Raw genomic sequence first — 12,021 nt, 5'->3', positions numbered from 1 at the left:
TATACAAACAAACATTTGTCAAAGCTTTAGTGCCTTTTGCCCTTTCTCTGTAAATAAGGTGTTACTTTCTGACTTCTACTTGCTTGCATGCTGCAAACAGGATGTTGGCTTGCTTTGTGTTGGCTACACCACATGATGGATGAGTTGTGGAGGCTCTAGGATAGTAGTATGGATTCCTTGTGTTGCCCTTTTCTCAGCAAAATACAAACACATTCAAAAATAAGGAATAAATCTCAATCTTAATAATACAATGCTGTTATATATAGTACAAAGTACTAAAATTGAGAACAGTGGTAGGTACTTTTTTTCTCTTAATAAATAGGGCAAATCTCTTCATAGTCTGCAAGGTCTTTTAGTCAAGAATGAATATTTGTCAACAGAAAGTAAAACTTGAGAGCAGATAACTTGAAATTCATCCTTCTCTCCTCCATAACTCATCTTTCTCTCAAACACAGGAAGCTGATACAGAATTTACGCCTTGCTCACTGGAGCTGTCTCCCAATACAGATACCTGTTAGCAGTGTATTTTGATTCCATACTTCATCTTAAGAAAAGCATTCACTCCTCAATGGATGCGTGAAAGATGAGGTCACTGCTTTGAAGCCCAAAGGTCTTAAGTTGGCGTCTAAAATCAGAGCTGCCGAGCTGCTGACAATAAAAAAGCTGTCCCCAAAAAACCAGACCAGTTACTAATTTAAGGCATTCAAATGGGACAATGGGGTTTAGGTGTTGTGAATTCCAGTGCATAGGCACTATGTTTGGAATGAATCTGCAATTCAGAAATTGCTATGGAATATAGGCTATGCACAGAAAGCTTGAGGTATGAACCTCTGTCTTGAGGCAGATGTGTTAGAATAGGCTGACTGTACACACAAAGSCAGAAGAAATGAGTGGGTGTCTTGCACCAAAAGGCACATACCAGAAAATCTGGTAGATGTAGCCCCACTTTGTCCAGTAATTCATCTCTAATGAACCCTCTGAAGAGTTGGGGACCATGTAACTAGTGAAGTAAATTTAAAACTTGTATTTAGTATAGCTCAAGCTCATTTTTATTCAAAACACCTTAAAATACAGCCTCCACCTTCCACAATACTGGAAACATGAATGGGTTGTCTTAAATCGTGGTTTTAAAGAATCAAATTATCTTTAGGAAAAACTATGATTGGAAGCATCGAGTAGCAAAAAGCCCAATATTGATTCCATGCGCCYTCACTTTTTCCTAAAGGGCACTGAAAAAGGCCTAGTCAATCCTTGTGGGAGCATCCAGCAACCACTTCCTACTCAGCACCATCCACCCAGACCCAGCRTTTTGAATTAGCTCTTCTTCTTTCTTAGGAAACAAGCAGTGATACACCAGCAGGGGTAGGCAGCCCCAGCAGCTGCCACTTTCTACCCGCCTAGCAGCTATCAGCTCTTTTTCTGTTGGACAACATCTGGAAGCTTTCCCCAGGCTTCTCTTCCTCTCATAATTCACYTGCAATGGCCATTTTTTTGCACAGCTCCAACCAGTTATCTTTGGCGCTGCTTTCAACAGAGAAACTTGACAAACTAACTGATTGGATACACAAGAGAGATCTCTGATGTCTCTCTCATTACGAAGAGGCCAAGCAGTGCCCACYCCTGGAGCTGGCACCACAGCTGCTGGCCCGCAGGCACAGGCAGCCTGGGCGGCTGTTGTCAGGCCCCACGGAAGAGCCTGGAGGCAGCAGAAAGGTCTCCTGAGCTGGGGCGGCGAGGGGCACAGCGCTGGAGTGGGGCAGCGAGCAGAGGCGCTGGCTGTGAGCGAGCTCTGCCCTGGTCCCTGCCCGGTGCGCAGGCAAAGCCCAGGAGCCCAGGAGACCTGGGTCACCCACCTTGCCTCCCTGTGGCTGCAGCTCCAGGCCGTGGGCTTCGACGGAGCCGTAAGTGTCGCCGGGAGGCACTGCCCCAGGCGGGGGAGCGTGGGAGGGCAGCCGGTCCCCCCAGCCACGGTGGGGTGGATGCCTCGTGTGGGGCTGCGCCTGCTCRGCACCYGCCAGCCCCAAAGCAGGGCAGCTCCGCAACCTCAGCCTCGTTCTTGCAGGCTGCCAGTGAGCAGCRCMCCGTCTCCATCCCCCCGGCTGCTGAAGAGGGCCGTGGCCACTGCGCTGGTGAGTTTGGGAGAGCAAACTCTCTCCAGAGCAGCAGCCTCTCCGGCCACCCTGGGGCAGGGGCACGCTCAGAGCGCGAAGCCCGAAYGGCTGCCACAGCAAGCTGCCCAAGCGACAYGYGGGCCCTGCAGGGACCCACAAACCTTGGCCATGCCCCAGACCTCTGCCYGTGTCCAGCRCSCAGCAGGTACTKCCGTGCCCTGRGTGCCMCCTGTTSAGGGAGGGAACAGACACGAGAAGGTCCRAAGAGCAGCAAAGCCGGGGTGTTCAGAGGCACGGTCCCGGCTCCACAGCTGAGGTGCTTCCTCCCTCATGAAGCCCTTAGCTGTCTTCCCGTTCCCCCCGCTGCAGCAAAGCCACTGCTTCACACCCAGCTCTGCTCTTCGTGTGGCATCACCCAGCCCTGCACACCCAGATCAGGCAGTAGAGCTCTCTGCTCCCGTCCTTTGAACCTGACTCACGCTTTCCTCTTGCTTGCAGCAGCTGGGAGTGAGAAGAGAAAGAGGCTGACAGCGTGSCCCTTTGCTYGGAGGCGAGCCTTGGCCAGCAGGGACAGCCCAGGGCAGCCGGTCGCTGTCCTCAAGCGGCCTCTCTTTGGGCAGCCTCTGGSTGCTCTTTGCTGCGAAGAGGAGGCCCTGCCCCAGCCAGCCCAGGTAACCCAGCCCRGCCATGCAGCTCTCCTGCTGCMGGCAGGTCAGGCCAGGTGCCTTGCGCAAGTCCAAGGGGTCAGGGGTGTGGGTTTGTGCAGCCCAGGCAGCTGCCGCAGGAAGTAGCTTATTGAAGTCATGAAGTCATCTTTTGCAAGATTGGAGGGACGTTTGTTTTCTTCTGGTCCTCAGCCACCTCTCCCCATTGCCATGACTTTTCCAAAGAGATGGAAAGTGCCCTTGCAGTGACCCTGGCCAGCTCCCTGAGCACTTCTGGGTGCATCCCATTGGGGCCCATAGATTTGTGGGTGTCAAGTTTGCCTAAGTGATCTCTAATGCAGTCCTCCTTGACCAAGGGAAAGTCTTCCTTTCTCTAGACTTTCTCTCGTCTCCAGGGTTCGGGATTCCTGAGGGCTGGCTTTAGCAGTAAAGTCTGAAGCAAAGAAGGCATTCAGCTCTGCCTCCTCTGCATCCTTCATCACCAGGCCACCCACCCCATTCATCAGTGAGCCCACATTTTCCCTCATCTTCCTCTTGCTATTGATGTTATTGAAGAAGCCCTTCTTGTTGTCCTTGACATCCCTTGCCAGMTTCAATTCCAGATGGGCCATAGCCTTCCTCATTGCATTCCTGCATACTCTGACAACATTCCTATATTCCTCCCAAGTGTGCTGTGCTTTCTTCCATTGTGTGAAATTTCTTCTTCTGTTTGAGTTTTGCCAGGAGCTCCCTGCTTATCCAGCAGGTCTCCTGCCCCTCTGCTTGACTTCTTTCTCACAGGGAGCTTGGAGGAAGGGATGCTTGGACCCCTCTTCCTTCTAGGGCCCTAATCCATGGGATTCCTCCTAGTTGTTCCCTGAAGAGGCTGAAGTTTACTCTCCTGAAATCCAARGTTGCCATCCTTTTTATTGCCCTGCTTCCTACACACAAGATCCTAAACCCCACCACCTCATGGTCACTGCAGACAAGGCTGCCCCCAACCTGCACATCCCCAACCAGTCCTTGTTTGTTAGTACAAGGTCCAGCACACCTCTCCCCATTGGCTCCTCCACCACCTGGGCCAAAAAGTCATCACCATTGCTCTGCAGAAACCTCCTCGACTGTTTGTGCCTAGCTGTGTTGTCTTTCTAGCAGATACCAGGGTGCTTGAAGTCCCCCATGAGAATCAGGGCCTGTAATGGTGAGGCTACTTCCACCTGTCTGTAGAAGGCCTCATTGCCTTCCTCTTCCTGATCAGGTRGCCCTGGGTGCCTGTGGATAAATACCCTGTCGGCCCAGTTGCCTCCCTTGAAGCCATGCCCAGCTCCTCCTCAGCCAGGCCACTAAATCAGTTCCTTGATTGCAAGTCTCTGGGAGGAGTAAGAGCCCTTCTCCTCCTGCAAAAAGTGACCAGTTTCCAGCCGCCTTCTGCAGTGCTATGATGTACCTAYCCTCCCACACGGCACAGAGCCCCCCAGTAACACCACTGCTGTGGGGGGCTGGGACTCTTGGGGCTGCACAGTCCCCGAGAACACCCTGTCTTGTCTCCTGCTCATTTCCACAGATGCCTCCCAGCCTACTGACTTCCTCCTGTGACTTACCTAGGGCCCTCTCCCTAGGTGACTGAGGGTGCTTGACCACCCCGGTCAAGGGCCACCAGGATCAAGCGCCCCAACTCCCGCTGTCAGGAGCAACCAGCGGAGCTCCTCAGCAGCACCCACCCCAGCAGAGCTTCTCCCAGGAGACCTGAAGGTCTCTGGCAGTCACACCGGCCCAGCTCTCCTTTCCTCTTAGCAGCCATCACCCTCTGGTGACCCCTGGGGGGGGGGGGTGGAACCAGGAAACCCCCACAGCTTCCAGCAAGGTCCCCCAAATTTCTAAGCTGGGCCCGGACGCTGCCGCGCAAACTGCGCCACACGGAGAGGGCGACGCGGGCGGGGGAAGCGCCCCCTCCCTCCGCGGCGGGAGGGGAGGCGCCCCGCGGGAACGGCCGCTCGGCACCGCCCCGGGGCGGGGGGCGCTGCGGGGCTGTTCGCGCCGCGGCCGCCCCCCCGCCTCCCGCCTCCCGCCCCCGCCGTGGGTCTGGCGGCGCCGCGGGCTCCGTGGCCGTGCGCGGCTCCCCTGTGCGCCGGGCCTCGGCCTGGCGGTGGGGTTTTCTGCGCACGAGTTTATTACTATTTTTAATTTATTTCCGATGTACTCCAAATAAAACAATTTTTACAGAAACAAATGGAAAAACTGGAAATTATAACCTGTCATTGCCATCTCCAGTAGGAAAAAAAGTCGGGATCCGCTCCGGGGTTTGGGAGGGTCTTCCTGCAGCAGCCTGGCCGCCAGCGCCCCGAGCCGTGGGCTCACCCGGCCTCCACGACGGCCCCGAGCCGCTCTGGCACTGCGCGGGAGGCTGCCAGGCATGTGCTAATTTCCTCGTTCTCTCTTTGGGCACCTTATTAAAGCTCGCAGCGCTTTCGGTTAGCTTTCTCCTCGGTTTCCGTGGGATTTGTCAGGGTTTGCCACGTTTAAAGATCAGGTCACACGTATGCGTTTGACTTTATGGATGCCATGGGGGCGCTGGGTGCTTTAAATCYGCTTGGATGGAAGGGTCTGTGAAAGTGCCAAGTATTCTACTGCTGCATTTTGGCTTCGAGGGGCTTCCTCAGGTAAAACACGGTCATCTTTATAATATTTTTTAAATGAAAAAAATCTGCTGAAACCGAGAAGCCGCTCAAACAACGAACGCGACAGTCGTCAGCTTGTTCTGCGCTTCCTTGTTTGGAGCAGGAGGCTTTGAGCGGGTTTGCCTGGGTGGTGCCAAGGGGCCCTACAGCCGCCATCCGCCCGGGGGAGTTTGTGTTTACTCGCCGGCTCGATACCCTGGTGATCCACAACAGTAYGGAAGGAAACACTGAAAAGCGTCATGACGGAGCTGGTTTTAGTGTTCTTCTCCAAACTGAAATCAGCTAGTAGCCTAGGGAGTGTTAAATTTTGTATATAAGTAATTTCCTACCCTGAAACCTCATACACTAAGTATATATATCCCTCTTTTTTTTGAGATTACAACATATCAAACTGATGTAGAAGCCTATGATGGACCATTATCATATTTACGTTTATATTGACTGGAACAAAAGCTGATACCATCAAGTTACTTTCTTCAAGATCTCCTTATCAGTGTCTAGGCTTGACCATCTTTCCTTGCTGCAGATGTCATGGAGGTTTGCCCATAAAATCAAGCCCCTGCAAGTTCCTTCACTGCTCTGCAGTGGTGGTGTGTGGTGCCCAGCAAGAAGTCTGTGTTTGGAGAGAGCTTCAGCAAACCTTGTTTGTGTTCAGAGCCCATCACTGACAGTCTTCAAGTCGTAGTTGTTGCCCTTTGCTTGGAGCAGAGCGCACCTGGAACGTGGAGACTGCGCCTGGCGCACCATGTGGCAGCAGTGCCACAGGCCATGGGCAGCCTTTCTACAGCTCCTCCTTTTCCAGAGAGTGACCTTCCTGCTGGCAAATGCTAGCTGCTTACCGTTTAAACCTTGTGGCCTTGTACGAGTATCTAGGTGGTTTTTCTGAGTATGTGTTTGTTTCCTTGGTCTTTTAAAAAAAGAAAACAAACAAACAAAAAAACAGAAAAAGACTTGCATGTAGCATTATACTTGCACCCACGTAAATCACTGGCACATTGGAACTTTTAGCTCCYCTTGGAATGGATCTAAAGCAGGGATCTGTAGTAGAAGCTAGTTACCATATCCTGTGCAATAGGAAGGAACAGTAGGCTCCAATGTCCAGTCCCCCCAGAGTTTTCCCAGTCTTCACTGATGGCARAAGGATGAGGAGACCTGGGAATCTGGAGATCCATCTTAGATGTTAGTGAGAATTACAGCAGTGTGTCATGGGCTCTGCTCTTTTCTCTAGCTTTGGCTTAGCCCATCCTTTCTGATCTGTCCCTGGCTTGCTCCTTTGTCTTCACCACACATAGTTCCTTTTTGCACTCCTATTGAAGATATGTTCACCAGGGTTCTCATTTTAATGTGCATGTTCCCGCTCGGGGAGCCTGGGTTTTGATTGTTTTAGATTTGTAGGTCCCTGAGATTTTCCCAGTAGAAGTATAGATTACTCTAAAGGAAGTTTAAACCTGTAAACAACACCATGTTTCCTAGCTCCACATGTTGGATCTGTCAAAGTAGCCATCAAACCCAGCAGGCTATATATACATCATAGGCAAACCRCTTACATTAAAGTCAGAAGATGGTATTGAAACATTTTCTTGCAAATGAAGTTCCTGAAAAGTCCACATTTTTCAAGGAGTGCAAATAAACTACCTTTGAATCTTCCTGTAGCAGACAAGATGGAGGCCCAGGTTGGGTTTGTTCTTCCGTTCTTTTGTATGAATAGAAGAGTAGTGGAGAGGATGCAGTCTTGGACCTCTACTGTCTATTCCTTTCCTCTCCTGTCCTGCAGCCTCCACAAAAAGTGTCCAGGGACCAGCAAGGGAGGTCTTTGTGGTCCACAGAGAGCATCCAGCATGGTTGTTGCTTAGTTCTAACATAGCAGCATTTGAGGACTGCAAGTGAAATTCCATGTTTAATTATGCTGGGCATATGTATCTCAGGTTATAAATGTTGAGAGAGAGACTGTCCCTCCTCARAGTGGTCAGTGTAAGTAAACTGGCYGCTAAAGGATRGGAATTGAGCAATGAAGTGTCTGATACAAAGCTAGAGAGCAGAGCAGGGAGTAGGGGACAGTATAAAATGCAGGTGTCCTAGATTTCAGGCAGTGTTCTTGCTGCATCTATGTTCACTGAATATTGCCCCTTTGGTGGTGGTTCCTCCCTGAGACCTGTGAGGGGAAGTTCTTCATCACAGTGCTTCCTACTCTGGGCCAGTCTTATGAACTAAGCCCGAGCCCTAGTATTTTGTAGAGCCTTGCGTTTTTCAGTAACCGCTTGTTATTTCTAAGTCTGTCTAACCATCTATATTTCTGAAAAATGAAATAATAAAATAAAAATGCCATTGGACAAGAAAGACTAGGAAATAAAAATAGGGGAGGATGCTGTCAAAACCAAAAGATTTTTCTTTCCTGGAACGTAAGTTATTGAATCAGTTATTGACAGAGCGAATTTTAAAGCTGCTTTTCATCAATAGTGCTGTTGATTTACATTTAGCACATTTTGAAATTTTACAGCTAAATCTAAACCGGCAGGGTATCTGCTTTGATTCTGTTCTGACACCTTACTGGTATGAAATGTGGATGCACACTACTCTCCTGTTTGTGCTTTAGCTTCTATGAGAAGGAGATCCCAGCACAGAGATGAGAAGAAAATGCTGGCTCATGCTAGGAAATGCTAGGTAATTCCAGGCAGAATAGCAGAATCTGCTAAAACACATRCTGTCTGCACAATGTCGGTGTAGCCTTTGAGTTGTGAATTGGCAGAGGAATTTTTAAATACGGAGGTCTACCTTATTCATGAGAAGTAGTATACACCATAAGAAATGCCTAAACACGAAGTCCAGATACGGTGATTCCTTCTTATTAAGACACATTCCAAACCAGATTTTCATACTACATCTTTGTGCTATTTTCAGAGTCCAGAGCAGCAGGACCAAGTGGTGAGGCAACAGATGGAGCAGCTACAAAGGCTGGTGGCTGAACAGCAGAAAATCATTGCATTTTGCAACCCAGGTACTTGGGGAATTTCTCCTGAGGCTGCAGAGGTCATTCCCCCACCCCAGCTGCTTACACTCCAGCAGCAAAAAGTTGCAGTGCCCTGAAGAAAGACAAGGTTTGCTGGCGGGTTGCATTGGCAGAGGGCTCTTCATCTGACACTTGGACTAAAGTATTTATTTCTACACACACACTTGTGCACAGACTGTAAGTCCCAGGAAATGTTTCTTTCCACTTGTTTACATTGAATTTCCAGGAGGAATAATAAGAAGRATCTTTTATGTTTAATAACCCACCTCCATGTACAGACATCTTTTGAAGTACAGATTTGAATGGTACTGCAAAAAAGCTTTAGGATAGTGGGTGAGTATTACAGAAAAGTTGGAGAGGAAAAAAAGTCAACAAACGATGCTTCTGCTAACAGACTCTTAACATGAATAATACAGCCTGCTGCCCCCAGCGTGATACAACTTGTTGAACAGCTTCATCTTTACAAGTTGCATTGCCAGAAAGTGGCATCTGCTTAGGAGTTAGCAAAGGAGGAGACCACCCTTCCACCCTGTCTCAGCAGTAGCGTATTTTCCTTGGGTGTGACTCAATGGAGAAAGAAGACTTTATGGAGATCATCTGGAGTTGCTGAAAAATTATGTGTGTCTTTAACAGGAGTGCTCTACCTAACAACAAACAGGCAACATAGACCAGGGCACAGGAAGGCCAGATCATCCATGGCTTGCTGCTGTCCTCAGGTATCCTGCCAGAGGAGGCAGCTTTACCTAATGGGCAGGATGTGGTAGGAGCCTGATGAGCCTAGCGCATGCCCTGCAGGCGTCTGTGCATTGACCTGGCCTCGGTTTTCTCTAATTTCAAGTTGCTTTGCCCAGTTAGGGTCCATCAAGCATCTCCTTCTGCTAAAATCCCTTAGGACTGTTAGGAGAGCTAGGTTATGCCCTCTTGCACTCTAGTTTAGTGCAGCCTGATGGRTTCTCAGAGACAGCTTTCAGGAGCTGAAAAGGTGATTTCTTTTTTCAGTATCTTCATCCCATGTTCTCACTGTATGAAGTGTGAGGAAGCCCTRTCTGTGGAAGACAACCACTTCTTTTACTGTCACTCTATGCACATRTGAAAACACTTCATAATGCATAGCCGACTAATTTGGAGAAAACTTTAAAATCAGAATGGGGGAAATTTGCTTGATAAGGTCCATTTCAAACAATAGACCTTACGTTAGGCGGAAGTAATGATACTAATAAAAAACTCTGAGAATTTATTTGACCTCTGTGTGTATCATTATGCATGTTTTAGGACTGCTTGCTTTTTTTTCTCTGGAGTCTCTAGGATTTTTCCAATTARCTTTAGAGAAACAAGGTTTTATATTGTCATTCCCATAAAGAGAAATGGAAATTGCAGCAAGTCTTCTCTACCTTGATAATACATATAATACAATTATTGGGCAAGGAAATAAAAGGATTTAGAAAAGTAGGTTTAAACAACAGTGGTCAGTGCAAAAAAAATGGAAGAAAAGGAAAAATAGTCTCCTTTCAAAGCTGTATATGTGCATGCATGCATCTGTATACATTTATCAGATTATCTCCACTGATTTCAKATATCAGTATCCTTTAAGAAAATCTGTGCTCCTTTTCAGCTGCATGGGGTTAGAGAATTTCCCGTAGAAACGCTGCAACCATATTCTTTRCACTATTAAGATAACTACAGCAGATATTGATATCAGGTATTCTAATATCAACCTGTAAAGTTGTACAGGTGTCTGATCTCTCCATGATGTGCACAAGCCTTGTGCCCAGCAAAAGGAACATGGTGTCATGCCTGATGGTGCAGAAGGYGATCTCTCCTTCAAACTTGATGCTGTGGTACTCGATCATATTTCTAGGTTGGGGGGTAAGCAGGATGTCAGCTATCCACCCTRCTACCAGAGCTAAGCACCACCAGGAACGATTTCAGCAGTCCTGGCTGTGATTATACTGATTTTCYGGGTGGAGCAGACCACCTGTGAATAGATAGCAAGAGCCAGTGCTGCAAGGAATACTATGGAGACAGACTGAGAAAGAAACAATATGATGAGTCTGATTAGATATATTAAATTTTTGTGATCCCGTGCTTTTTGTGTCAGAGGAAAGACCAGTTGGAATGACATACAATGCTGAGCAAGCCACCTGCGATGACCAGGTTGAACAAGCRCTCAGTATGTCCACAGAGCAATTATATCAGTCACTAATCCCAGCCCAAATTCTGCTCCAGGTGAGATGCTTGTAGTTATTTCCACTGCTTCACTGTCAGCAGAATAGTATAGACTGCACCATTTTCTTCTGGGTCTTGTTCAGAAATTAAGAGGCTCTTTTTTTTTTGGATCCCATGCCCATATCAACCTGACAAGATTTGAATCCACAGATCAACCTTCTTTCAAAAAATTCCCCAACTAGAGGCTAGAAAGTATTTCCATCACAGGCACTCTCTGTTCCTCATGTTGAAGTTGGGTCACTGTATAGGAAGGAATCATAGGTTGGAAGAAAGAAAGTCAGAAGAGGGGATTCTTWCCTGGAAGCAGTGAGGCCTGGGTGCTGGTCCCCTTGCAGAGCTGCTTGTATCTTTTCCACTGGGAATCTTCTAATAAGATGCATAGCAGGCTGTGCAGAGTTCAAAAGAAAACATTCCTTTTTCTTGCAATGAGGCATGCCTCAGAAATGCTTTGCAAGACTTAGCTTTTACCTGCTAAGAGACTGAAGAAGAGCTAGAGGAAAGGTGTGTTTTAAGTGTACTTTTAAAGATTTTTTTAATGGCAGCATTCTTGTGGCATTCAATAATTCAATAATTTTGATTATGTCTCCTGGTTTTGACAAGCCCATTTTATGATTCCAAAAAGATAACAGGAACAATAGTTGATGCTTTCACGCTGAATATGCAAAACGCCATGGAACGTGGAAGCACCAGTGTCTTTGTGCAATACTAGTATAGCAAGAGGTTTCCAGCTCAGCTGTCTGTATATTTCATAGATAYAAATATATCTATCAATAACTGTCCTATGCTTGTCTAATGGTTCTTYTCTGCTAACTTTCTTTCAGGCTTTTCAGGTTCTGGTGGGATTCCTTCTCATCTGGTTGCCACAGTGGCAACCCTGCCATGCTTTYCTGCTACTTTAATCCCTGTCCAACTCCCATCAGAAAAATCTTCACAGTTCCAAAGCCACGACTGCTCACAGGCTGGTCTCTTGATAATGCACTCTACCCAGCAAAGAAGATCCCCACTGTTGGTGCCAAATGAGAGCAGTTCGGAAATCTCAGGAGAGCACCTGCATCTTTTGGATTCAGGTGAGTAAAGAACATGGAGCATCTGGGTCTAAGGATACTTTACAAGTCYTTTTCTCTGAGCTAAGACTGTCCCTGATTTTATTGCAAGGCAGGGGGTGATTGTTTTGTTTTGTTTTGATAGCTTGTCATAAAAGCTTTTAAAAAACTGGAGACTTATCTAAATGGAGGAGAAAGTCATTAAGATGGGAAAGTTAAGTTATATGAAATAGAGAATTTATTGCTTTTAGGGGAAGAAGTTAAAAAGTAGAAAATGAATCTCACTTCCAAAAATGAGAGAATGTGTCTGTT

At 47.6% G+C, this 12,021-nt stretch overlaps 1 protein-coding gene across 1 annotated transcript in view; it reads left to right on the top strand.

Moving 5' to 3' along the window:
* Nucleotides 1-1,580: 1,580 nt before the first annotated feature.
* Nucleotides 1,581-12,021, top strand: part of LOC146589923 (uncharacterized) — a 44,505-nt gene continuing 34,064 nt past the window's right edge. Inside the window, exons 1-4 of the mRNA XM_085315424.1 lie at nt 1,581-2,316; nt 2,610-2,782; nt 8,332-8,428; nt 11,497-11,733. Coding sequence (XP_085171550.1) covers nt 1,581-2,316; nt 2,610-2,782; nt 8,332-8,428; nt 11,497-11,733 — 1,243 coding nt within the window. The remainder of the gene's footprint in view (nt 2,317-2,609; nt 2,783-8,331; nt 8,429-11,496; nt 11,734-12,021) is intronic.

This window comes from Rhea americana, unplaced genomic scaffold (assembly GCF_003343005.1).
Source record: "Rhea americana isolate MKP2758 unplaced genomic scaffold, rheAme1 scaffold_43, whole genome shotgun sequence".
Taxonomy (NCBI): domain Eukaryota; kingdom Metazoa; phylum Chordata; class Aves; order Rheiformes; family Rheidae; genus Rhea; species Rhea americana.
The sequence above is the reverse complement of the archived record's forward strand: the minus strand, read 5'-3'. Positions and strand labels throughout refer to the sequence as shown.